Here is a 27,461-nt window from a genome sequence, read left to right as displayed (position 1 = left end):
TTCATTTTGGCCAAGTTACTTTATATTTGTGTTCATTTTCTGTTGTTTGAGAAAATGAGTTATCGCCTTCAATTGAAGTAAGAGAGAGAGAAAATATCACATACAATAAAAGTAGATGCTGATTTCCAAGAAAGCTCTCCTCCCTAACCATTGTTCTATAAATATAACAAAAAGAACTAGCTAATTCATTAGAGACCTTATTGAGTGTTAATTTTTTTCCCCCTGGTTCTCTCTTTCTCCCCGTTTTCCCCTCTCCCTTATGCCATTATGCAGGTGAGAAGCCGCACCAATGCAGCATTTGTTGGCGATCCTTCTCCCTAAAGGATTACCTAATCAAACACATGGTGACTCACACCGGTGTCAGAGCCTACCAGTGCAGCATCTGTAACAAGCGTTTTACCCAGAAGAGCTCCCTAAATGTGCACATGCGGCTCCACCGTGGGGAGAAATCCTATGAATGCTACATCTGCAAGAAAAAATTCTCACACAAGACCCTGCTCGAAAGACACGTGGCTCTGCATAGTGCCACAAATGGAACACCTAGCACAACGGGCACTGGTGCAAGGGCTCTTCCCACTGGAGTGATGGCCTGTGCAGAGGGAACCACATATGTCTGCTCCGTCTGTCCTGCTAAGTTTGACCAAATTGAGCATTTCAATGACCACATGAGGATGCATGTTTCAGATGGATAAGTAAAATCTATTCTGTTATGAACAACAACAAAGCCCAACCAGAGAAACAACAACAAAAAGCTATGGCACTAGAATTTAATAATTTTTTTTCATTTTTACTTTTTCGTTTGTTTATTTTCATTTCATTTTTGTACTACATGAAGAACTGTTTTTTGCCTGCTGGTACATTACATTTCTGGAAGCTGGGTGAATAGTAATTAGCTCAGCCTTCCTTTGATGGTGGCCTTAAGGCCAGATAGTGCTTCAAGAGATCTACTGGTTGGATCTCCAGCTACTGGCCTCTAAATACAACCCTTCTTTACTACAAAAAAAACTTTTAAAAAAATCTTCTTTGTCACTTGTGAAGAGCACTACACACAAAAAAACCCCAACAACTAGAGGAGAAATATGTTATGAAATCTACAAGGCCTACTGTCGTAAGTACACCGCTTACAGTGTTTCAATGGACAGATTCACAATTCTGACCGCTCTGGACTTCACAGTATCCAGTTAAAACTGTGGAATAGAAACATATGGTTGAGCAGCAACCACAGAAAATGGGCCCTATTGGATTCCACCATTAGTCTTGCTATCTTAAAAAAAGGGCTGTGGAGAAGGGCAAGGGAGTTTGGGTTGGATGGTGTGGAGTCCCTGCAGGATGGGGAAGGAGAATAATAGGTTCCTCTTGTGGATTCTGTTCCATTCCACGCATTCTGATTCATGATTCCCAACTTCTTTCCTCCCCACTAACATCAACACCATATTTCATCGAAAGCTAGGAACAATGAAGTAAGAATTGAGGTGAGCAAAGCTGGCTTTTAATGTCATTTATTCAGTGTCTTTGCTGAGCCATGGGCCTCAGCACAATCAACGGGACTTTTGCAAATATCAAAGAGAAACAGCAAAAGGAAAAGATTTCAATATTTTTTTTTCCACCCAGTGTTCTAGATACACAAAAAGGATTAGCTCCCACAATCTTTGGGGGTAGGTTTGTTTTTTTTTTTTGTTTTTTTAAAGGCTGCATCAAGATTTATTCTTGTGGAGGAAAGTGACGTAGAAAGTGGGTGGGAAGTAAATAAAAAAAAGTTCTCAAGATTTTTTTTAATTCAAAATTTTATAGAGGGAAAGATGTGGTGTTTACCAGATAGAGTGCTGATTTTTTAAAAAATATATTTACCACAGTATTTGTGTAAAAAAACAAAAAAAAACAAAAGTGTAACCTTGTTAAAAGTAATTTTTGTTTTCTCTTTTGTTTTGCATACACTGCCACTAATACCTGCTCAGTTACATAACTGGATATATATGTGTATGGTGTGCACATGTATGAATATATGCATATATATTTATATGCGCGTGCACACACACACACATATATATATACCAATATCTATATATATCTATATATATATATCATTGTAGATAAAGACTGTTCAGATTAGGAATCCTACTTCCAATTAGCAAGAGGGGAAAAGAGAATGAGGTGATCCTGATGTCTTGTTTCAACAAAAAAAAGTATCAAGCTTTTTCTGTTATTTTTCTCTGTGCTTTTTAGTAGTTTGAAAATAGCAGTCTGGGAGTAAAGTGATATTATATGTGATTTTCCCCTCCATCATATTCTGCCCACCTTGTAGTGTCACTTGAAAAGCTGTTCTGAATTTGAAGTTTTGGTTTTATTTGGCTTTTAATTTATTTTCATCTAAGGTTCTGATGAAAGGAAATTGGTTTTCAGAAGCAAGATTTTAACATTATTTATCCGGCCTTTGGAATGGGAGTATTTGTTTTGCTCATAAGTCCTAAAGTCCCTAGGTGGGCAAAGTATGAAGATTGTTCTAACACATCCTGTTATTCTGTCTTTAATCTTCCATAAATGAGAAATGGATCCAGTCTCTCTAGTTACTAAGATACCATGATTGTTCTTTTTCCTTATAAATACAGCTCATCTTCGTTATTTTTCATCTGCAAAGATATTAATGCTTAGAGCCACACCTTTCTGTACCAATCCAAAGTGGAATAAGGCAGGCAGGATATACATTAGAAATTCATTTCGTTTTATTATCAGTGCAAAGTGTGTCCCCTAAGTTTTAACATCTTCCTAGAGGAGTTTTTGAGAATTTATCACCCAAGGTTGACTGACATACTTTTAGTGCCTAGTTGAACTGGACCAATGTCTGACAAATCTCGTAAGCATTTGTCCTGTGCGTTAATTTCTAGTCCAAGCAAAGTGCCGTATTTTTCGCTCCATAAGACGCACCTTCTCCCGCTGGAGTCTTGGCAACACCACAGCGCCTGCAGCTCAGTCAGCCTGCCTCCAAAGGCAGCTGCGGTGGCAAAACTGAACTCATTGGCATTCCTGGGGGCTGCACCAACAGCCGCCGCCGCTCTTTTAATGAGCCTCATTCTCCAGCCGCAAGGTAGGTATCTCGCCTTGCAAAACCCAAAAGTGTTGCCAGCCAGCCTTGCTTGCTCATACAAGGGATAAAGAGACCCTTTCCTCTACTTCTGGGCAACATCTCCCTCAGAGCCTTCAGACATACATGGGCATCTGGCAGCTAAGCCTCAGAGTAAGAGTATATTGCTAGGCGGGAGCTCCCCATCTCAATTTGACAGAGCGTGCAAGGGAGAAAAGATCCCCGTCCGCGCTGGCTCCTGGCTGCTCTCATGCAAGTCACAGAGTCCCTCAGATGGAGGGAACTCTAAACTGTGTTCTAAAGCTCTCTTCCCCCGCCTCGCACAGGCGACATGCCACACCCCCGCTGCTCCGGGAACCAAAGACCCCACGCATTCATGCCACAAGACACACAGACATTTCCCCTTACTTTTTAGGAGGAAGAAAGTGCATCTTATTGAGCGAAAAATACAGTACAATAATATGTAAAAGAAGAGACAAAGAGGAAATACTTAGATTTTAAATGTATCCCTTTCTCAACCAAATTTGCTGTATTCCCAAGCATGCTTATGTGGAAATAAGTTCCATCAGTGGGACCTACTCCACGTGACAGAATTACAGTGACAGAATTACTAACGCCTGCTGACTTTATGAGACACTCCTCCATGCTAGACAGCTTTATTCTTATTTGTTTAATACTTAAATCTTCACTATTCCTTAGGATGAAAACATTTGTTTTACTGTCTGTAATCTATCTGGGATGAAATTGCATAGTTAAGGGATACTGTCAGATTTCTAGGTAGCCACAGTTTGTATATGATTGTTTTAAGATCCTAACCAGTTACAATGAGACAGCCTATCTATCACATTTGATAAATATTACAACATCACGACAATATTTTCAAAGATGACATTGTTTCAACATTAACTTTTTAAAAAATGATTATTGGCACAAGTGAAAGGATATATACTGTTCTCAAAAATTATTTAAGCAATTTAGATGCTGCCCCTGCCACCAGTCAATAAATGCACAACACCCCAATTATAAACAAACTGAAGGGAAGAAAGTCCCTGTATAGGAACTTTATCCTCACTGGGCTCTGAACTGAGGAAAATGTGTTTAAGATTGAGATTATAAATGTTGACTCCCATTGTAGTAATTCACAAACTAAAGGCAAAAAATAGCTGCATCAGAATGAAAAGAGAAAGATCAGGAAGTGCACAAAAGTATATGGCAGTGTCTTTTGGAAGAACCTTATATTCACTGAGTACAAAGAAAATATTCTTTAATTCACTTTAAGCAGTATCTCAAATTTCTTCACACGAGTAGAAAAGGTAGTTGTCAATAACAGAGGGGGGGAATACGATAAAATGCCCTAATAATAAATTTGAGGTGTCAAAGGAGGGACAAGTATTTGGAAAAGTGATGGGGAAGCAGTTTAGAATCAGTAATTTTGATATTCATTGTCCCCCTAATGTACTATCTCTACAATGAAAATCTGTATTAAAATAGCAATATATCCGATGCTCCATCGCAAATGATAAACGCCCATCAGAAATTATGACATTTACTAGGCAAGAATAGGCTTTGATTGGAGGAAGAGTAATCCAACACCCCTGCCCACACAAATGAAATAATATATATATTGTGTATGCTCCATGCAGACTTTTATGTGCAGCTGATCCATTAATGTGATTTTACCAGTCTCCTGTCCTAGCAATGGAGCACCTGAATCACGCTTCTTCCAGTGAATGGTGCAAAGCAGAGACACTTGCACCACTTCACCCCATGAAAGCTGTTACCACCTGTAAATATCTGAATTAGGTAAATTAGATTTATGAAATTTAAATTGAGTGGCAAGCTACCTAAATACAGATTTGATTTGTTAAAGAGCAATTCTGGAACCTCAATTATTTCCACAGATTCAAGTTATGTTCCTGTGTCTGTAGTTTTGTACATTTAGCTACACACAATGCCTAAAAAGATGTAGTTTTGAATTAAGTTTTGCTACTGCCTTCTGCATTTACACAACATCTCTTTTCCAAAACTAAAGTAATATAAAAGGGGTGTTAAGTTAGATGGTACCTATGCATGGGTACAAGCATAGTTTAGAGAGATGATCTAAAGGCTTTCTAGGGATGTTGTGTGGATACAGAGCTCCACTTATATGTAGAGTGCACCCAGGTACTGAAGATAATAGACCATCACCAAAGCTATCTGTCCTTACTGGAACCAATGATTCAGACCACTCATGCAGTTAAATTTATTTCTACATAGACAGTTTAAGTCACAAGGATTACTGTTAAAGAAACTAAAATTCAAAATTATATGGTTTTAATATTTTCCCTTCTAGCATATATAAACATACAAGATCCATGTTATAGTCCGAATCTAACAAAGAGTGGTAGTTGGGGCTTAAGCACACCTAGTTCTGTTAGATTACAGCTCCTTGATTTTTTAAAAAATTCAATATAATTGGCAGTATACAAAATTTCCATGTAGTTGTTTTCTAGCTTTTCCGAATCCTAGTTATTTCTTTACTTTACAAACTTTATTGCTTATTGCCAAAGGTCACCACAATCCAAAAGTCCTAATGATTTCATGGTTCCAATGTTTGTTTTGGCACTGAATTAATTCTATAAGAAAATTCATGTTGTATTTATTTGTTATGTTTTAAATATATTTGCACCATACTTAACTGAACTTCCATGTATTTAATTACTAAAGGGCTCAATAACAGCACTAAAATAATCTTCCTTTTTATATTCTTTAAAATATTGTCACTGAAAGCTTTGGATATATGAAGAATAGAAAACCCAGGTCAAGCCTTGTTTTGCTGAGAAATGGGGAAAACCCTGGTTTGCATATAAGGTAAATGATGCTATTATTCTCTGGCCACAGGAGTTATTTCACATGCTGCTGCCCATTTCATGCCAGGTGGTGTTCAGGTTATAGAGAATGGACAGTTTAAAGTTATGTCCTCACAGAACATAATAGTGTAAGCCTAACCATGTCTACTCAGAAGTCCTATTGAGTTCAATGGGGCTTACTCCCAGGTAAGTGGGAGTAGGATTGGCACCTTAGTGCTTTATTGCATGCTACATATGGGAAAAGAGGATGACTTGCATTCCTGCTTTTTGCTACATGTTTTCTTGTCTGAAAACATGCTCGTTCTCTTTTCAGGCTGGGTAACATGTACCGGTGCATTGCTCTCTGTCTCATTTTAGATAATTCCAAATTGTGATAAGCAGTGCCAAGGGGGAAAGGGGGATCCTGTGAATTCTTGCATTTTTCTGCCATACTTTCTCCACCATACTGTTTCCCTTTTCCCCGAAATTTACCTGGCGGTAGTGATGATAAAGGCTGTGGAATTTGGTCTGCTGTAGTGTTCAGGGGTCTAATCAGATCTGCAGCAAGTAGCCTTTCTCATTGCCACCACCAGATAAATTTAATGGCAAATGTAAGGAGATATGGGGTGAGGCCAAACAAATTACAAGCTGAATACAAACACTGATGGCTTTTGTTCTACTTATAATTAGATTGAAAATTCTGAACTGTGGTTCCCAAGTCCAAGCTTTCAAGATTTCTAGTTAGCATGCCAGTATCATAGGTGCCTCTGATGGTGGCATGATGTTACAGTCGCTTAGACTAGCGCACAGGGCAAGGAGCCAAAGGCTGTTTGGCAGCGACTGTAGGTGGTAGGTGTATTGAACTTAAACTGGATTTGGCATTTGGTATCTGAAAACGGATCAATTTAGGAACATCATTTGTATGGCTTTGGAAAGAGGACACTGTCATTTACTTTTGATGCAAAAATTTTCATTTGGCAAAAACATTTTAGAAAGCATAAAGTTTAGATTAGGTATCAAAATAGCATTTAAAATTTCACAAGCAGTGCTGGACCTGTCCTGACGAAAACTAGAAAATAAAATGTTTGGGTCTCCCCCCCCCCTCATTTTCACACTAGTTCCCTACACCAATTACAGGAAGTGGCAAATGGCAGTAAAGGAAGATAAATAATACGAACATATCTGAAGAGAAAAGAACATGTAATTAGCTAAATCAGAAATAAGTTCTACAACATAAATTAAAAGCTTGTTTTTTCAATTCTGTCATAACGTCACGGATATTAAATTACCCATAGAAGTAGTGTGCTTGTCACGGGGGTTGCGGAATATAAGTTACCCATAAAAACAAGGGCCAATTTTGCATCTACTAGAACACTTTTGATAATACAAAAGGACAGCAGACAAGCATAGTAACCGGCCACCACCTTCAGAACATAAAACAAACTCCTGTTTTGAGTAACTATAGTTAGGTTTTGTTCTCACTGTTTTTGTTCTCTTTCCCACATCCAATGAAAGGAATCTGTATTTAAGTTTAAAAGCTCTCCTGAAGCTCCCAATTTCCCTTCAAGAAAAAGTGTTTTCTTCTAACATCACCTGTATGCCATTTCCCATTAGGAAGCTGCTTCATATCAGGTCTGACTCTTTGCCTCTTGAGTGGCAGTGGTTGTGCGTGGTCTTAGGCAGAGAACAGCCTTTCCTATAACCTGCAACCTAATAGCAGAGATTGAAACTGGGACCTTCTGCATGCAAAGCATGTGCTCTACCACTGAGCTATGGCTCTTCTCTTGTGTCTGGTTCTTGCAGTGGCACCTTTATGAAATAGCCGGATAGGAATGTGGGGGGGGGGGGGACATTTTGAGAAAGAGGGAGCAGAGGAGCACTGCAGTATATGCTATTCATTAAATGAGTATTTATCCCAACTCCGTCTACTGATGGGAGTCTTAACTTTTGCTTCATAAGGTTGTCCTAAAATACTTGTACTGTAATAAGATACCCAAGAAGTTAGTGAGATTAAACAGAATATTATTTGGGAAGCAATTATATTGCAGCCTTATGTAGGATTGCTGCCTTAAAACAAACAGACAAAATCTTTAAAGAGGGAGTGTGTTATTTTTTATACCTATGTTGAATATATATTATTTTAAAATGTTCATTCATTTGTATGAAATGCTGCACATTTTGTTTTAAAACTGTGTGATGGTATGTGGGACAGCAAGGGTTATCTGTGAAGAGGCCACCAGCTGGAAAGTATTAGTGCTACTATTAAAGTAGCTGCTATTTATTTGCACTGCACTGTGCCTGTTGGATGTCAGTCAACTAACTTAATAAGTTAAACAATTCAGTTGTCTTGGTATTATCTTTATTTTAATTTTGCAATCTAAATCCCTAGATTGGTCATATATTGTTTAGCAGTTGCTTTATCTGAATGTAGACTTCACAATGTGAGCAAAAGACTAATGGCCAAATTAGACATGCCAGTGTCATGTCTGCATATGTTATCATATATCTCTCTAATCACATAGAAAGTGGATGAAGAGGGACCAATATAAAGGGGCATGTAGCCCCACAGCCCCTCTCAGGACAGGTCTGTTTTTAGTAACACAGATCTGCCAAATTAGTTCGTTTGGCCCTAACTATAATTTGCAATAGATTTGAAGAGAATGGTCCATTTCCCTACTTTTCCATTCTTTTTACTTATGATCTGGAACAAGTATTGTACATTTTAGCACACTTCTTTTTTTGCAATAGAAATGTTGCAACAGAAATATAATCCTAGAATACTACATTAAAAAAAACAACTGGTCTCCAATATTTAAAAAAGGCCAAAGCTTGCCTTTAGTTCACATTATTAGAATTATACTATGTAGAAAGCAAGGTGTTACCAGTGACAGAATTTGGTTTGCTATCTTTTTGCTAATTGCTGCATAAAGATCTATATAGCCATGCAATTGCACCATGGTAATAATTAGACATTGCAGCTAATTACAGATTATCCTTAAATTTGGGTGAAACAATGAAGCAATTAGTCTTGCAGACAGTCTCCATTGCTGCTAGTGCTATTGTAACTGAGTTATGCAATGTAGGAGAAGAATGGTGATAGTTTTCGGCCTCTTATGTGGTTAGTGCATTGATGAATTCCACCTAAACCAGTATTGCAAAAGTGTTTTCCCAGAGGGCTGATAATTTACCGGCTACTAACAAAACAAGTATAGCACTTTGAATACTGTACAATTATCCTACTCTGTTCTTTAGTCAGGTGTATATCTGAATGCTACTTCTAAGAAAGGGGGGGGCGGGTTCATAAGAAGTACATGCTATTTATATCATCACTTTCTTTTCTAATGTTGAGTTATTTCCGCCATCTCCAAGATACAGCATTATACAGTGTTTGACAGCAAACTGTGATCTTCATGAATAATTATAGCAGATGTGTATTTTGTTGAAACTTGACATGCTTTCCCCAATTCTATTTTATAAACTGACTGGTCTTCATTACGTAAGTTATAACTGAGTAAGACCCTTTGTATTTAAAGGGGAGCATTGATTACAATCCTGATGATGTAGAATCACTTCAATTGTAAAACGCTTGTTACCATGAAACCACACCTTTAAACAGTTACCCTGCCTACCACCTCCTCCTCTGGCTGTTACAAAAGAAAGTGATCTGCAGAAGTGTGATCCTTTTGCTTTGCACAGAGGACTTTCCAGGGGTCTTCTAAACAAAATGAAAGGGCAAGAATCACCATTCTTATTCTTCCCTCTCTTGCATCACTTATAAGGATAAAGAAGGTGGTGATCCTTTCCTATGTGTTGTGATATGCTCCTGGGAAGTACAGTAAAAGGGTACCTGCTGTCCCCTTTCTGTTGCCTTGAAACATGAGGCAGATAAGATTTTGGAGCACTCTCTACACCTTGTCTCTTACCAGAGAAGGAAGAGGAGCAGCAGTGGCAGGCAGGTGCACAGGCTAGCAAACTGAACTGTAGGAACTTGTGCTTAGGCCCTCCCACAAGCGGTAGCAGCACTTGTGGTATGATCATGGCATACACACAAACACACTTCTAGCTGACTTGGTACCCTCTGCCCTCCTTTCATATTCATATGAGGGTGCTAATTGCTGCAGCCATTCGGAAGCAGCAGATCCTACCATTTCTGCCTAGAGATGAAGCCAGGTAGTCCAACAAATCAACTACAGTACTTGCTGCCTTGTCCTATGCTTATTCCAAGTAAGTGTGCATAATACTGTAGCATTGACTTGGCAGAAAACCTATTGAACTTAGTGGGTCTTTCCCCCTACCCCATTGGGTTGCTAGTTATTCTGGCTGCGGGAAAGCAGTTCACAGTTCGGGCCCTCCTCAATCTAGACATTTTGTCTCTTTTCTTCTCTAACTCTATAACCAATAAAGAATAATCTTTCTTTGGTAGCAGCACCTGAAGTATTAACAAAAAGGGGGTGAGAATTGAAATGGGGAACAATATGCTGAGAAGTCCAAAGAGATGTGGTACAGCTGGAGTAGACCATGTTCCACAAATTCTGAATTACTAGCCAGAGCATTGACTGTAGGCATCTAGTAACTCCATGTTGCATTATAGATACATAGATATTAACACCTTTGTGTACCTTTTACAGCAGCTAATCCATTTATATAGGATAAATGCATACATGTTGTTGTTTGCCCACATAAGTTCCAGGTAAATTCTAAGAATTGGCATTAGATTTTGCCTATTATACATTCATGTGTTAACATGTTTGTACTGTGCTGTTCACATAACTCATGTGGAGAGTGCCCAATGCAATATTATATTACTTTCTTCTACAATCTGGTAATATCAGAAGAGCTAGGTCAAAAGCCAGTAAGGGACTTAAAGCACAGAAATAGAATGATATTTCAGGGTCGCCTTCAACAAAGATGAGAGTTGAGAATGAACAGCCTGATGCTACTGCTGGAATTAGTAACTATGAGGCACATTTTCCAGTTTATGACCCACTATTGATCAGATCATTCCCTGTTTCATGTAATATACAATGAAGAGTGGTGGTGTATGTGCACAGGCACACTCCATGTCTTGTCTATCAGCAGCTAATGCTCCTGAAACAATGTGGCCTTTGCCGGTGTCTTTCCAAGGATGAATGTTCCAATTTAATCTAGCAGACCAACATTATCAAATGAAGACAAAAGTGGTTAACTTTTTAATTATCTCAAACCTACTTTCTGTGCATTTGAGAACTTGCTCCCCACACTTGCACTATTCTTGATTATTAAGTGGGTTAGATAAGCAGCCTTTTTTTAGAAGCATGGTGGCTCTGAAATGGTTTCAACTGGTTTCTTTGCTCCAAAATTCTTTTGCTTCATTGATGATTTTGTGACATGGGTTTCTTTTCCCCTCAGAAAACCATGTAAGGGTTTTTTGTGTGTGTGTTGGTAGTATTTTCCCTCCCTCTTTAAATATGAAAATGAATGCAACAAAATTGTGTATTCATTTGGGAAAGAGGGTTTTTTTTGTTAATAATTGTACATTGTCTTTTCATAATCAAAATGTTAGTGACCATAAATGTATTTTCTTTTCTTTTTCAGTGTTTTTAAATAAAATAGTACTAGTGACTAGAAGACAAGTTGCTATTTAGCTCTGCTTAGTTAAGTACATTACACTACAATACAGTATTTCTGAAAACTATAACATAAGTAAACAATATCTCTGTATCAATATATAACACATTCAAATATATCTATGTATACACCTCCACACACACCCATATATACACTACACATACAGTATATTCATTTGTACTTTTGATTCACATTTATTACTCACCATTCACCTGCTGCACTTAACTTGAGTCATGTAATACCGTGTTTCTCATATTATAAGACATGTCTTATATTTATTTTTTCCTCAAAAAAACACACTATGGCTTATTTTCAAGGGATGTCTTATTTTTTTCCTCCTCCTCCTGCTGCGGCCGGCATTGCTGCTGCGCCTATCACTATGTCTTATTTTCGGGGTATGGCTTATATTCCTTGAATGCTTAAAAATCCTGCTATGGCTTATTTTATGGGTATGTCTTAAAATATGAGAAACAGGGTAATTAGATTCATTTTTATATTATCAGTTTCTGTATTGTCTTCAAGGATTATCTTTTTTAAAAAAATTCCTTAGCCAAACATTATAGGTTTAGGGTTTGTTTGGTTTGGGGGTTTTTTTAAGCAACCCAGTATTCTTATTATAAACCAAATTTTATTATTTCATGCCTCAGGTGGTCAGGGAAGCAGAACAAATAACAATAACTTATTTCTGCAAATAATAGATTCACAATGCAATCCTATGCATGCTTTTGAGAAACAAGTCCCACTGAATTCGGCAGGGCTTACTTTCAAGTTTGTATGCATATGGGTGCAGCATCTAACTGGGTTCCATATGCAAAATGTACAGGAAGCTTCCCTATTCCACTACTGATGACGTCGTAAAATATCAGGCCATTTTTCCCCAGATTAAAGAGGGGGGAGCTATTGACTACTCTTGGTTAACTAGAACTCTACTTAATGCCCACCTACCCTTTTCAGATTAGTTAAATTTTGCCTGCTCAGAGCGGAAGAGGTACAGTAATATTTATTGGTTAACAAAACCATAGAACTGCAGGATTGTAGTGTTGGAAGGGGATGTTGGATGCAGGAATCTTGTATTACAGCATTTCTGCTCAATAGTCATCCAGCCTTATCTCCAGCATAGATTGTTTCTAATAACAATTTAGATCCAACACTTTGCTTAGTAGCCTCAAACAGATAAAATTAAGGTTTTGTCCATTATTTTCTATATGTGTTGCTTCCCCTCCCAGCAACATTACAGAAGTGCTCTAGCCTGAGGTTTGGACATTTCATATTGTACCAAGTATATTTCATGAGTAAATAGCAAGAGTAAGTTCAAGAGCAATTGCAGGAAGTGTTTCAACCCTTTTCATTTCACCCCTCTGGCACAGTCAGATCAACAGATAGGCTCAAACTTCATGCTTGGTATGGTTTCATGTATGTTCTGAGGTGTCTGAATTTGAAGCAAGGCATTTTAATTTTGGCTAGACCCATTTTAATGAATTTGACTCCATTGTCTATATGTCAGTAAGTCAGGCTCAGAAATAGCCACTTCAGTGCTATTCTTCACTAAGAATTGCCCTACCCATATATACAGGTATCCAAACTGAGATGTTTCACCAAAATGTTTATTTTTCTTTTAGACAACAAATAACTAGCACAGAGGTATGCATGTGGTAAGACAGGCTAGTAAAAACTTTCTGTAGGCTAGTATTTGTATGAATTTACATGCTGTATTCAAAGTATTCAAAATGCTATTTCTATACAGTATAGTTCTCAAAACAGAGTGCTGAATCAGATAATTGTCATAATATTTCAATGCAAACATCCAGGCCTTCTGTTGGCTTCTAAATTACTGTCACAGAGTGCTTTCCTAACTACCTTTGATGCCTGTTTAAAGAACCACATTCCCTGCCCTTCCTTCAACATATTTGCATTGTCATCATTTAACCATTGTAGAGAGGGATTGGCTAATGCTTTCTTGAGGCATCATTGCTGCCTTTAAAAATTCGTATTTTTTTCTTTAGAGCTTCTGTCCTCATTTTACATGTATACTAGATTTCTGCTTGCAATTGTTATGTAAAGATTTGTCTCACAAACCAAAAGGTACCAAATTTGTACATATTTCCCAATAGAGGTTGCATTTTCATATTACAGTGTGTTTGGGAGGCAATTGTGTAGAAGAAAGTGAAACTAACAAAATAACTGGTGAAAACTACTTTTACAAACATGTCTACCATAGTTAGTGGTTATTCTGAAGTTATGCTTTTCACAGAAGTACCGTATTTTATTATTTCTGGTTTAATTTCTGATTTATATGTATGTACACATAGAATCTAGGATAAGCTAGGAAACCATTTAAACCGACCCCCCTCTATTACTTTTTGCTCTAAATACAATGCTGGCTTTAGGGATTTATTTAGTTCCTGGTTTGACACAAATTTGTATACCACCAAGCCGGAGTTCAGACAATTCTTTCTTTGCCTGTTATATAGTTATATAGTATTTTGGATATTAACATATTCATTCAAAATAATATTGAAAGCAGTCAGAGTTCTTGCATTCACACAACCTCTTCTTTCCACTCATTAACACTAAGAAGCCCTGAAAGGAAACAATATTTCTTCAATTCCACCCCACCCCCAAATAGGTGATTGAATATGGATCTCTTAGGTTGTGCATGTCCACCCATACTTTTGTGTGGATTCATCATAAAAATGGGATGGAGAGGTCACCGTGGCAAAATGAATGCCTGTGTGGAATTCTACATATTGTAGGGCACTCATGCAATTTCAAGACAGACCCCTTAATCATAAGAGCTGTATGAACCAACTTTAATTAAAGAGGGTGTGCTGGTGGGTCATTGAAACCTTCACCAAAATGAGGCACTTCACCAAAGAATGAGAGCAATAACAGCTAGCACTGAAGAGAAGGGATCTCTATGCTTTAAAAGGCAACAGTGGAAGATCTTCACTGATGTTTAGGTGTTTATTTAGACATTTTTGTGTCTAAAGCCAACCTTTTTATTATTAATCAGAAAAAATATAAAAATAAATTTCTTTCTTGTATTTTGCTGCAATAGGCTTGAGATTCATTTTTCTTCTTTTAAACAGATCACAATAAATAGAGTGCCACTCAACTATCATGAAGTCACCATGGTCACAGATAGTTTAGTATATACTGAAATCAAAAACCATTTGATAATTGTTGATTTAATAGGTTGATTAGGTGCTGAATGTTTAAACTTCTCTGCCTTTGAATATGGATCTTTACTGTGTGACCCCATGAAGCTGGAAAGTTCCTTGTAAAATAAAATAGATGTCAGTTTTACTCAAAAAGTAATATTTCTGACTTCTATTTTATAAAACAAATCATATAAAACAAAGTAATGGTGATAATTCTATTAGGGATTTTAAATAATAATAATAATAAGCCTTAATATTTTACTCTCATACTTGTTTACACAGGATTACAAATTACAACTGTTCAATGGGGTAAAGAACCCTAGTATGGGTTAGTGTGAAATGTGTAGTTTTTGATGCCATTAAAAACACACAAAAAAGCTTTTCAGGGGGAGAGGTTTAAACTAGAGAAGTGAAAGGGAGAGAGGAGGTGCTTAATCCTTTCCTCACTCCAAGTCACACAACAGCAAGCTATGTCCTTCTCTCGCTGTCAAGATTTTATGTGTGTCTATGCTCTCATAGGTTTTGAAATCTGGAAAGGGTTGAGTATCTTTTCCCTCCTGTTTGCCTCCATTTAAATCCCTCCTAAGCAACTTTGTTTGGAGTACTGCCTTTGAGTACAGCCTTTATTTTAAGTTATATATATTTTTAGGGTAATTCCCAATCTCTGTGTACAAACATTGTTTAATAAAAACCCACATTTATATCACATTTAATTCATTATTAATACAGTACAAGCAGTTTCCTCTTATATAACAAGAAAAAGTCGGAAGTCAAACAGAATCCATTCCGGAAGTCCGTTCGACATCCAAAACATTCAGAAACCAAGACATGGTTTCCGATTAGCTGCAGGAAGCCATGGAAGCTGCGTTGGACATTCAGGTTCCAAAGAACGTTCACAAACTGGAACACTCACTTCCAGCTTTGCGGCATTCAGGAGCCAAAACGTTCGAGTTGCAAGGCATTTGTCAACCAAGGTACAACTGTATAACAAGAAAAATATTCCTTCAGCTTCGGGGATTTTGACTAGGGTTCTTTCTACTCGTTTATGGTGTTAAGATTAAGGCTAGAGAGCTTTATCATTCATGCATTCCTTTAAAAGTCACTTAAGAGAGAAAAAGGTCTGGAGGAAATTATACACCTTCATTTCTCAGCCGAATCCATCATTCTTCCCGCATTGATTTGATTGGCAATATTTTAATTATTATCCTAATTAAGAAAAAAAACTATCCTAAATTCTGAAATAAATGTAAGACAATTTTATATGCTTTAAGTATGTACTCAGGGATTTTAAAAAGTTTTAAAACAGGCAACATAAGATCCCTCTAAAAACCATCCATAACTAAATTGACAATTTGCAGAGTGAATTTATCTCAGAGCTTAAATCACTGCTTAATTATGCTAAGGAGATGGCATATCCCATTACACAAGGCAAGTAAGAAAGGAGCATGTGAATCTCAGTACAGCATTGTGCCTCTGCTATTATCAGTTTAGGTCCACAGAGTTCCACACAGGTAGGCTGCGAAAAACCTGCACTCCTGAACAATGGAAAACCTCTCAGAAGAATTCTGATTGGGAATGAAAAATCTGAAGGTCACCTCTGTACTAATAATGGAAGCCCTTTCAGCAAATACATGGGAATCTTCCCACTGTAAACTAATGGTCAGCAGATTGCAGCCCTAAAATTATTATTGCAAAGTCAATTGCTCAAAAGCACTCCTGAAATTACATACTGACATTGAATCAAATAAGCTTATCCTGAATAGACCTCTTCCATATCTTAAGTAACTTAAGGTTCTTAGCACCAAGGATTTCTGATATATTACTCCAGGTCTGGCCAACCTTTTTGACCCAAGGGGCACATTCACTCTTGCTCAATCCGCCACATGCCCGCAAAGGGTATGACCAAAAGTTGCATACACACAGAGGCAGACAGGTGCACATCCATAAAGATCAGTTAAGAAGGGTGGTTACTGCCCTCTCGCCATTCAAATGATTAACCAGGGAGGGTGATTTGCAGTCTATTTTAAGAATATTTATCATTTTTACCACTGCTGTCAAAATCGGTGGAGTCTTAAGGGACCAGGCACCACTTGCAACACAGGAGGAGACCCCTGAACTTGGTGTTAGCAAAACCTGCTTTACAGGTTTCCTGCTTCTTTTTTACAGTAGCAGACTACAGTACAGGACACATTTGAAAATGTCCAAAATCCAGCTTTCATTCTTCCAGCTCAGATTTCTTTCTTCCTTATTTCTGTGCCAACAGTCCTTTTAAAAATGTTTTCTTCATTGAGGAGGAACAGATTACGTTAAACCTCCCAGTTGTCTTGAGAGGGAAAAAATCAAGAGCAACTTCTGGTTGATTTCAGGATCGGGTGTGTGTGTGTAAATTTGAAATAGATATCCTGAAATAAGCCTTTATATAATTCATCAGAAGATTAGATAGGAATGGGGAGAATCATCTTTTCAAGTCTTCACTTATTTCTTGATTGTTCACCAATACAGCTTGTTCTGCTTCTATAACTTTAAACTATCCCTTCCACATTTGAGCATATGAGCTTTAGCAACTTATTGCTGAAAGCTTTCAAATAACAGAAACAATCTTCAAACTATAGCTCTTTTGGGTGCTTTTAAAAATTATGTGCTGTTGATGATTAACAAAATGGAAAATCCCATAAGATTTCTAATTTCACTGAAGCAAAGGGGAAACAAGCACAAATTCAATTAGGACCTTCTTATCTACTGGTACATCTTAATTTTGTTGCATTGTTGTTTTCCTTTTGATTTTGTTGTTTTCCTATATAGTAAAATAATTTACACTCCTGGCACTATTATCCTAAAAAGGGGTCTTGGAAAAATGTGTGCATTTAAGCCAAACTTCATTATTTGTTAAATGCATTGTTTGCACAACAGTAGGATCCAGGAAGCTGCCCAGAATGGATCAGGGCCATGGGGAATGTAGAAAGAGGGTTCAACGCTGTCCTTCTGCCCTGCAATCCCAACAAAAATCCCCTCAGCTGTTATTTGCCCCAGGGCAGAAGTTTCACTTTGTACCAATAGCAGCTTCCCTTCTAGAGCAAAGTGCTTTGGGGGTTTTTTTTTGGGGGGGGGTTGCAACACAGGAAGACCCACCTCCATCCTGATCCACACTTAGGGCCCCCTTCTATTCTTTAAAAAAAAATGCATGTGCAAACCATGCATTTAACTAATGTGTAGGTTTTGCTGCAAGAGATCTATAAGCAAGGTTCATTTTTACTGGTTTGTTTTAGGACATCTGCTAAGAGTTGCTGTTTTAAGGGATTGTTTGCACTGTAGAACCGGCACTGTTAAAATTGTATTTGGGGAACAGAAAAGCTATATATCTTATCTGCAATCTTAAATGCCCATTGCAAAGGAGCCACCTAACAAAACCACTACTGAACTTTGCCACTCAGCTCCCCCATCCATGTGGCACTCCTTTATAGTGCCTTATTAGGCTTTGTATATTTTCCATCTTTGAAGTAAGCTTCTTTTAAAAATACAACAGAAAGAAGATGGAATGATGACCATGAATTGAGTAGAAATAAAGATGTATGGCGATGTGGTTGGGAGACAGCAACTCCTGCTTTGGTTTTGAATGCTTGTAATGCTTGGAAGAAGTGAAGCATTTTCCTTACTTTTGGATAAGGCTTTTTATTTTTGCACTAAGACTGCATTGTATTGCACTACTGAAATGTATTTATGGGATCAAGAAGGCCTATGCAGGGGTCATGTAAAGGAGAAAGAAAGGGCAGAAAAATACGAAGGAGCAAGCATCTGCAACCGATTCAGATAAAATTACTCCATCGCAATCTGTATTTATAGACACTTATCTAACAGCTTATCTAAAAGCCTTTTCTCATAGGACTGGAGTGGAAATATGGCATAGAAACATAAGAATTACCCTGCAGAAAGTAGCTTCCAAGTGGTAATTGTTTCTAAATGATTTCCATTTAAGAACACTTAAAATTGCTTTTAATTGTATAGTTAGCATTGTAGAAGTGGAAGAATCTAAAGGCTAGTTAGGCCAGTCTCTTGCCCAAAGGCAGAACTAGCCAACCATCAGCATCTCATAGATCCTCCTATGCAATGTAGACCACAGTGTGCCACAAGCAGAGAGAAGGTGCTTTTATGGTGGCTAGCTTCAGATGACTCGATCACTCTGTAGGGAAAGGGAGAAATGTCCCAGGGTCACTGGTCAGACTTACTTGGCTGAAAATTTCTTTTCTGCTTCAGGCAGAGTACAACTAAGCACTTGGTAACCAAGTTGAATGCAACATCCTACCAAGTGAGAATTTTCATCATGCATCAATCTAGGGAAGTTGGAGTAGTAAAATTCTATTCACCAGACATTGTTAGGTTTCTAGAAATGACTGACTTATACGCAGTGTTGCAAATTACCATTTGCTAAATGGTCACCTATATTCACTACAGGAAGGGGAAAATATCAAGATCTTTCCCGTCCCAATAACACTACTGAGGCATTAGACTTGTAGAAACTGAAGAACAACCAGCCCTCACTTAATTAAAAACAATAGCATATCTTATCATAAAAAGTTACCAAAGTAAGGGTATGATGCATCCCCATACAAGTACCTTTGCTAGGATCAATCATCCATTTCACACTTGTACATGGTTATCTTTGCTCCTTTCTGGATAAGCATTGGAGCCTAAATGTATCAAATGAGAAAATAACCAACAGAACAGAGTTACGACATTAAATTATAAACATACTTGACACTGAATTATAGACATATTGACCAAGAAGCAGAGGAAGGAAATGGTCTGGATTTTTGTGCCATCTTGCAATACTTTTATGTTACCAGACAATCCTCAGAGGCATCCCTGAATCTCTTTTCGAGAAGCAGTGAGCTAGCCAGTGTTTAAATTATGTAATCCTTCAGGAAGGCCATGACCGGCTATCAGGTTTAATAGGCTTGTTGGGCTGGAATCAACAATATATGACTTAGACTTCATTATTGATGTTAATCATTCCTTGGGAAGAATTAAATTTCTCTCTCCTATTACTGCATTGTGACTCCATAAACTCTGAAATGGAAAGCACTGATTTTATGCAGTCCAGTGGGGAAGCAGTTGCAGCCTCTGGCAAAGTGTGCATTACAATCTACGTTACTGAGAAGAATTGGATTTGTGTGTGTGTGTGTTGATATAAATCTATAAATCTTACCTTTAAACCAGACTAATCAGTGCAGTATTTCAGCTCTAAGGAATTAGATCCAAGCCAGACGTGTCCATTTTTGCAAACCTACATGTTAATTGTATATTTTCTTTTCCAGCTAGCTTATGTGCAGTTTCTTTCCACCCATAACTGTGTGATGCAGTTTTGTTCTTGTTATCATGCATCGATTTGATATACAAAAATGTCATTTCCCAAACATTTCAAAGTAACAAACAAAAACTGCAGAATGAATACTGCGGGGGGGGGGCATAAAGCTGTCCAACTCGTCTTCTTTAAAAAGTAATTTTCTACTGATAGCTGTTTTAGAGTTTACTAAACACCTTTAGTGCTGTCTTAACAGCAATGAAGAAGTGTCTGAAGTCCATTTTTTTACAAGCTGATGCTAGTAAAACGGCATTGCTTTTCAGCCCAGACTATTCCTTTGTGCTGATTTTGTTCCGCCTTAAAGAAGGTCCACGGTTGGTAGGCAGCAGTGTTTCTGAATGCCAGTTGCTGGAAAACCACAGGAGGGGATGGTGCTCTTACACTTGAATCCTGCTTGTGGGTTTCCTACAAGCAACTGTTCTGCCACTGTGAGAACAGGATAATGGACCAGATGAATCATTGGTCTATTCCAGCAGGCTCTTCGTATGTCAGGCTATCTTACCTGCTCACAGTGTTTAGTGCAGACTTAGATTGACTAGATATCTTGCAATAGTCCTTATCTTCATGGCCCTCCAAGCTGTCCTTAAATCCCCAAGGATTTAGAATGTATCAAGGAATCCCAAATCTTTTTGATCTCCAGATAGCTTCATTCTTATTTTCCATTGAAGCGGCACATTTTAAGTTGTCAGTGGGTGCCATTTGCTGTTTTAAAGAAGTGGCCATATTTGAATTTTGACTGAATTGTCACAAACCTAAAATTGTAGCAGAAGCCAGGCTCAGTATACCAGGAGTTTATAGAGTTTATATGGTCCAAGGTGATATTGCCCTTGAATATGTTTATTCAAATTACTCTATTTGTTCTAGTTTCACAGAGGTAGGGTAGTATAAATCTACTGGTAAAATATTTCCTATTTTTGTTATTTGTGTTAATATGTAATTCTACTGTAGACCAAAAAAAGAACTTTATTTTAATTTAAAAAGCTAAAAGGCCAGTGAATAAAAAGTGAAAATCTGAAACAATAAATGAGCAGAAAACAGGGGATCAGTGGTTAACTATGCTGAAATAGAAATAAATAGCCTTACCCATTTCTTTACCAATGCTTACAAATCATCCAGATGTGGAATTTCTAGATAGCTTTCTTTGCTCATTCTTGCTAAGTTCGTATGGCGGTTTTTATTTTTTGGCTTGGCGTTTGCACATTGTATTGTTTAAAATAGCTGATTTTATAGCATTGTATCTTTATAAATCCTGGGTTTTATTTTTTGAAGGTTGAGTGACAAGGTCTTTGGAGGTGGGGGGAAGATGCACTGGAAAATATTTAATTTTTAGAGAGGAAAATGCACAGTTTCATAAGGAAGAGGCTAAACCACCTCCCTTTATTCACTCACGGGCATCTAAAACACTACAGCTAGAAATAGAAACCCACAGTTTGGACATGTTTGTTGGTCCTTGTTGGTCAATCTACTTGGTGCACTTGTTCCCGAAGGTTTGCAGTGTCAGTCCCAGCATGTGCTCCAATAAGAATGAGAAAGTTTTTTGTTTTTTTAAATAAAACTAAAAATCAGAAACAGCATTAAAAAAATGATGAGTTACATGAGCTGGTATATATCTTTGCTGTCACACTTTTTAATATTATCAGTTTTACTGCAGCCATTTTAATAACAGTAGGATATAGTGCAGTATTACAATAATATCCACAAAATGTTTCTTGGCCCAGGTAAAACCTGTTGAACAAACAAATTCCATAGTTGTTGTTTTTTTATTATCAAATACCAATTGTCCCGCTACCAACTGATATTACTTGACTTTAATTTGAGATTCTGTCCTTAATGGAAAATGGACTTCCTCATATTTGACTACTGTGATCCAGAAAAGATCCCTTGCTTCTTGCACTTTGAGGGTATATGGAAACACCCTCGCCATTGTTTAAAATATGGCTACAAAGTTTTTAGTAAGTGAAATATTTAAAATCAGCCTGTTTTCCCTGTATACTATTAACCTTGAAAACCCCTTTTCTTGCTTTCTCTCTCAGTCAAGTACAGTGGAGTTGTTAAGACTTGTTGAAATAATATATAAATACCTATTTTGAAAGACAAGACAGTTTTCCACTCATGTCACTGTATCTGGGTCCTATTAATGCTTTCACAGCCTATTGGCTCACAAAGATCTTTTGTTTAATCATCAGATTTATTAATTTTTATTTGTTCTTGTAAGAATATGTGGAACAGAATGGGGACATTGTCTGTTCTTTAACTTCACAAACTTAATAGTTGGTTTATATCTTCCATGTTTTATGCAAAAATTAAAATCAATAAATATCTGTGCCCTGGGTTGAAGGTTACATGTTTAGGAAAGCACCAAAATGGTTGGAATTTTTTCTACATTTTTGTGAAGACTCTTTTTTGAAAGGAAGGGTACATATTTTTGTTGTGTAATATTTTCTATTTTTGAACGCATTTTCTTGGTACAAGACTGTTTTGTGGATTTTTTTGGTGAAAACATTATTTAAAAAAAGAAAAGAAAGAAAAAATAATTGAAAAGTTTGCCCTTAAGGATATGCTGCAGTCTTGAGTTTAAAACAAATGTGTTAAAGTTGGGGGATTGTATTGTTGTTTCTTTTGTAATTGTTACAAGAAGTTTGTATCCACTGCTGTTTATTTTGTTTCAGATGAGTAAGTAAAGGGATTGTTCTTGTTTTATTTTTTTTAAGGTTATTTATGAAATGTCTAAAACACTGGACTGTGACTTTGTGTACTACCCCTGTGTTCTCATTGAGCTGTTGGCAATCTCATTTCCCCTCCTTCCACCTTAAGGCAGACTAAGGTGAACGTAACAACAGATGTAAGGGAAACAAATGAACCTTCAATTCAAAGTCTGAGGGGAGAAAACCAAAGGTCAAAAGAGTTTCCTACATCTGCTGTACATAATCACCCCAGATGTTTTTCATCTCCTTCCTAGTTTAAATTTTCAAATGAGAAGGTGCTTTCCATGACGGATTCACAAAGGTCCTCTCAGGAGGGCCATGATTTCTGGTAAAGTCCACTAGGACATTATTGCCAGACATGCCATCCAAATTCCCAGGCATTATGTTGCCCAACAACATAATAAAAGGGGGGCACCATGCAGATTTTCATTGGCAATCTGTGACTGGTGGGAGCAGTAGCAATGACTGCTTTGAAAAGCTTGTTTTCTTATTACAGAAAGTATAGGTGCTAAGCCTAAGGGTGGTCAATAATTTCTACATGCATTGTCAATCTTTGAAGAAAGCAGAGACCTAAACTAGGAAGACTAAAGCTGTGATCGAAATGCTTTTTTAGTAGGAAGGAAGGGAACAGAGAGACGCCAACAGTCATAACACCATAAACACCATAAACTGGAGATATGTAACTGGGCTATGTTCAAGGCCAAGCAACATCTTTTCCATTCTTGACATAGAACACTGCCAAATCCTGAGCATGTCAAGCAAATAGAAAGCTAAAGAGTGGTCTTCATTTTCCCCTTCACTTCCCTTTCTTCTCCCCTCTTTGACTCTTTCAGTCTCTTGCCATTGTTCCACTTGCTCCAGAACTCTTCTGTGAGCACTTTCCCACCTTCCAGCAAAGCATTCCTTGTTTTCCAAACCTGAGTACAGCCAAGACTGAGTAAATCATGTGCCTTCTTTTCCTGCTTTATAATAGAACTAGCCTCCTGACTGTCTTTTAAGTTACACATTTTTAAAAAAGACATAGGAGGCTGTCAAAAAAAAGTGTCCAGTAAAATGATTTATGGAAGCTGTGGCAATTAACTCCCTGTTTGTATCCATGTCTAGGTCTTCCCAGAGAAACATTTCCCCTAATCCTTGTGCACACTACTTAACTTATCCAAAACTAACACTAAAGGGCTTGAGGCATTTTTGCCCCCATTTCCACTGTAGCCCAGTGAAAATTCCTACTATGAGTTCACACTTTTTTGCCCAGATTGTGGCCTTATTAAGACTTGTAACACTAAAAGTGGCAGTTCTGCTGTTGCCCATATTTTTTGGTGTTTTCATTAAAATATTTTTTACCCACAAGTTATTCTGGGGTTTTGCCTAGAGATCAATTATATTTAGACTTTATAATTTTGTGCTTCCCATATTATAATCCAATCCAGTCCAGTCCAGAGCCTTGCTGCCTCTTTGCTTTCCTCACATACTCTTCTGCTGCACTCTATGCTTTCCTGGTCATCTCATGTGTTTGTGAATGGGTAAGGAAAGCCAAAGGAAGACCCTGGTGATCAGGGAATGGTCTGAGAGAAGACAATTAAGATCTCATATCACTATGGACCTTAGAGGTGGAAGGGTTTATTAGCTGCCTAAGTAATTAAGAGCTGAATGCTGCAAATTTAACATATGATCTCCATATCAGAAATGGGGGTGGTGGTAATTTAATTGTGGCTTAATGGACAATCTGATATCACACAGCTTCTCCTATGCAATAACTAAGAAATTCACAAGGAGTTCCAGTAGTAAGAAAAGTTACTTTAATCCCATATTATTTTAATAATTAAAAGTATCCATGTATTCCTTGTTTGACTGTATGGGTGCATGTGTGTAGAGACAAAGGGTGCTGATCTAGAGCTCTTTGGTGCCGATAAGACAAAAAATTAAATTCCTTTTCCAGAACCTGTTTTTGACACGTGCGAAATAGAAGAATTAACTATATAACATGCAATATCTCAGCATTGAGAAAAAGAAGATGCTGAGATTTCTACAGTGCCTTATTTCTAATAGATGTTGGCACATAAGCACCCAGGTCCTCTTTTAAATCTAACTAAGTTGGATTCCAAGTTGTCACATTGGCACAGATGAAAGGGGAGAAGTGACCGAAGCTCTGAACAAACTATTCTAGCCGGATGGGCAGGTTGTTGTTGTTAGTTCAAATTCATTCTAAAAAAAAAGTCAAAATTCAAAACAAATCCCTTCCACCTTTTTGTGTCACTCATGGTGTTGCTATATTGGAAAAGACATTAATTGTCTGAGAACATCTGCCTATTTGATCTTACTATTACCCATTCACTATTGGCGTTTCTAAATCTACACAAGTCAGACATTTTTCGCTTCTGAAGTGTTTTCCAAAGGGCACATAAATGCCCAATTTATTTCATGTTAAATGCACTTTAAAAAAAAAGTTGGAGACTGTTTCAAATGCACAGGGGAAAGATAGTGCACTAATGTCTGAACCCAGTTCACTTTATCTCCAGTTATAATATACTCTCATGTGTGATGGGGTTACAGATATGTATTCACACATACACACAAAGCCGGAAGTGTGAAAGGAGATTAGTCTCCCTTTTCACAGCTACAAAACCAGATTTTTCACAAACACAGAAGCAGCAGAGGAATAATAGTTGGACTCTTGAAACAGATCACAAATACAAACAGCTACTTGCAAGTAACTTGGTCCTTTCTGTATGTTCAATAACTACAGTAGGAATGGATTGTAACGGGAAGAAAAAGGAACGGTGCTAAATGAAAGCAACTGAATGATTGGGCAAAAACTATTACAATCTAAATGACACAGTTCAGGTTTTGTACTTTTTGATTAGTTTTTTTGTTCACTGACCCACCCAACAAAAAAGTAACAAAACCTGTAACAAAAAGCCCCTGTTTATGGAAGATGTCAGAAATCTCTTAACTTTTGGCCTTGCTCTCAATCACTCTGTGCAAAAATCTGTACATTTCTGAACTAAATGTAGTTCGTTTGTTTTTTTTAAAAAAAACCCTTTTTGAAGCACCTTAATGTGGCTTCCCATTCCAAGAGTGGTAGCCACCCTTTTTCCTTTGAGCACCTTATTGATGTGTTATGCTATCTGCTGTCTTTTTGTTACCTGTTAGCTGAATGGCTGGCTGTTAACATATACAAATGTGTGCAGGAGCAAGGTATGACTTGCGTGTGTCCACAGCATTCCACACATACAAGCCATCATACAAGACAATACACTTGCGCACATGCAAACACACAACAGTGATATTTCTATTAAGTGAACTTCTATCCATGTTTTCCCATTCCTTGGTCCAGCATTTTGAAGGGTTGACTATATAATGTATGATTCCAGTGCTGATTTCAAAACTTGCCCTATCTTTCTGCTTTTTTAGTATGCTTTTTAAAGCATTAGAATTTCTCTATGTTTGAGGACTGGGTAATTTCATACATTGGGCAAAGAAATGTCCCCAAAATCATTAGTAACTGAGTGAATGGGAAAAATTACATTGAAGACTAATCCTGCAGTCTTTACATAAACTAAAACAATGATTTCCAAATGTAAAGGCTTCAAGACAAGATCCCTTTTGAGCAAAGATGCTTCTCCTGGAGATACTAGTTTCTGCCTAATCCAAAGTGTGTTGTAGTGGCTGTAAGTGTACTTATACATAAACACAAAAACACACCTTTATACAGTGCAACATGGTTTGAGAAAATGAGACAAGCAGGTCAAAAGTTTCGAGGGAATACTGAGTTCCTTTTTTTTCCTCTCATTTTACTCTGTAAATGGTATGTCAGTTATAAAGCAAGTAAACTGAGAATTGTTTTTAAAAACCTTGCATACGCCTTTTCTATCAAGTGCTTTAAAATATAGAATAACTACACACATCCTGCCAGTTTTTTCTTACAGTGAGAGTATCCTTACCTGCCATTTAATATTAGCCTCGTATTTTTCTCACGTATATTTACCTGTGACTTGTATTTGTTATTTAAAACAGAAAAAGGAAAAAAATAAAATTAACTGTAGCGCTTCATTATACTATATTATTATTATTGTGACATTTTGGAATACTGTGAAGTTTTATCTCTTGCATATACTTTATACGGAAGTATTACGCCTTAAAGATACGGAAATAAATTTTACAAGGTTTCTGTTTTGTGTGGAAGAGTAATCGATGTTGCTAAGAATGATGTTTGTTATTTTGGGTTTTTCTTTTTTCTTTTTTTAATGTTACCAGCACTTTTTTTGTAAGTTTCACTTTCTGAGGTATTGTACAAGTTCACACTGTTTGTGAAGTTTGAATATGAAGGAATAATTAAAAAGAAAGAAAGAAATGTCTGTCTCTGTTGTTTTACTATTGTACTGGATCACATGAAAACTTTCCTGTGGATATATTATGTATGGAACACTCTAGAAGACCACAGCCTTCAGTATGATCTCAACCTTCCCTTACATCAGAGGACAGAGTTTAGAGCCACTTCTGGTCTTTGCTCTTGGACCTAGAAGCCCCAACTCATACCTCAGTATTTAGAATACTGTACCCTAGCTGAGAACTACTTCGAGAAGCAACAAGACCCAAGTCAGTGCCGGGTTTACATACCGTATAAGCTAAACAAGCTATAGCTTAGGGCCCCACTCTCTTGGGGGGCCCCCCAAAAAAAATAAAGGAAAAAAACTGGATGTGCATTTCCAAAATATAAGATAA

At 37.4% G+C, this 27,461-nt stretch overlaps 2 protein-coding genes across 29 annotated transcripts in view; one reads left to right on the top strand and one right to left on the bottom strand.

The window, feature by feature from the left end:
- The window catches only part of ZBTB20 (zinc finger and BTB domain containing 20), a 520,201-nt gene extending 493,111 nt beyond the window's left edge, over positions 1-27,090 (top strand). For all 28 annotated transcript variants that reach the window (XM_035115408.3, XM_088668206.1, XM_035115410.3 and 25 more), the window contains one exon: positions 274-27,090. In XM_035115408.3, coding sequence (XP_034971299.1) covers positions 274-692 — 419 coding nt within the window. In that variant the 3' untranslated portion in view covers positions 693-27,090. The remainder of the gene's footprint in view (positions 1-273) is intronic.
- QTRT2 (queuine tRNA-ribosyltransferase accessory subunit 2) overlaps positions 1-27,461 on the bottom strand; it is a 179,659-nt gene that overhangs the window by 66,461 nt on the left and 85,737 nt on the right. The window lies entirely within an intron of this gene.

The sequence above is a fragment of the Zootoca vivipara genome, chromosome 4 (genome assembly GCF_965207765.1).
Source record: "Zootoca vivipara chromosome 4, rZooViv2.hap1.1, whole genome shotgun sequence".
NCBI classification, from domain to species: Eukaryota; Metazoa; Chordata; class Lepidosauria; order Squamata; family Lacertidae; genus Zootoca; species Zootoca vivipara.
The sequence above is the reverse complement of the archived record's forward strand: the minus strand, read 5'-3'. Positions and strand labels throughout refer to the sequence as shown.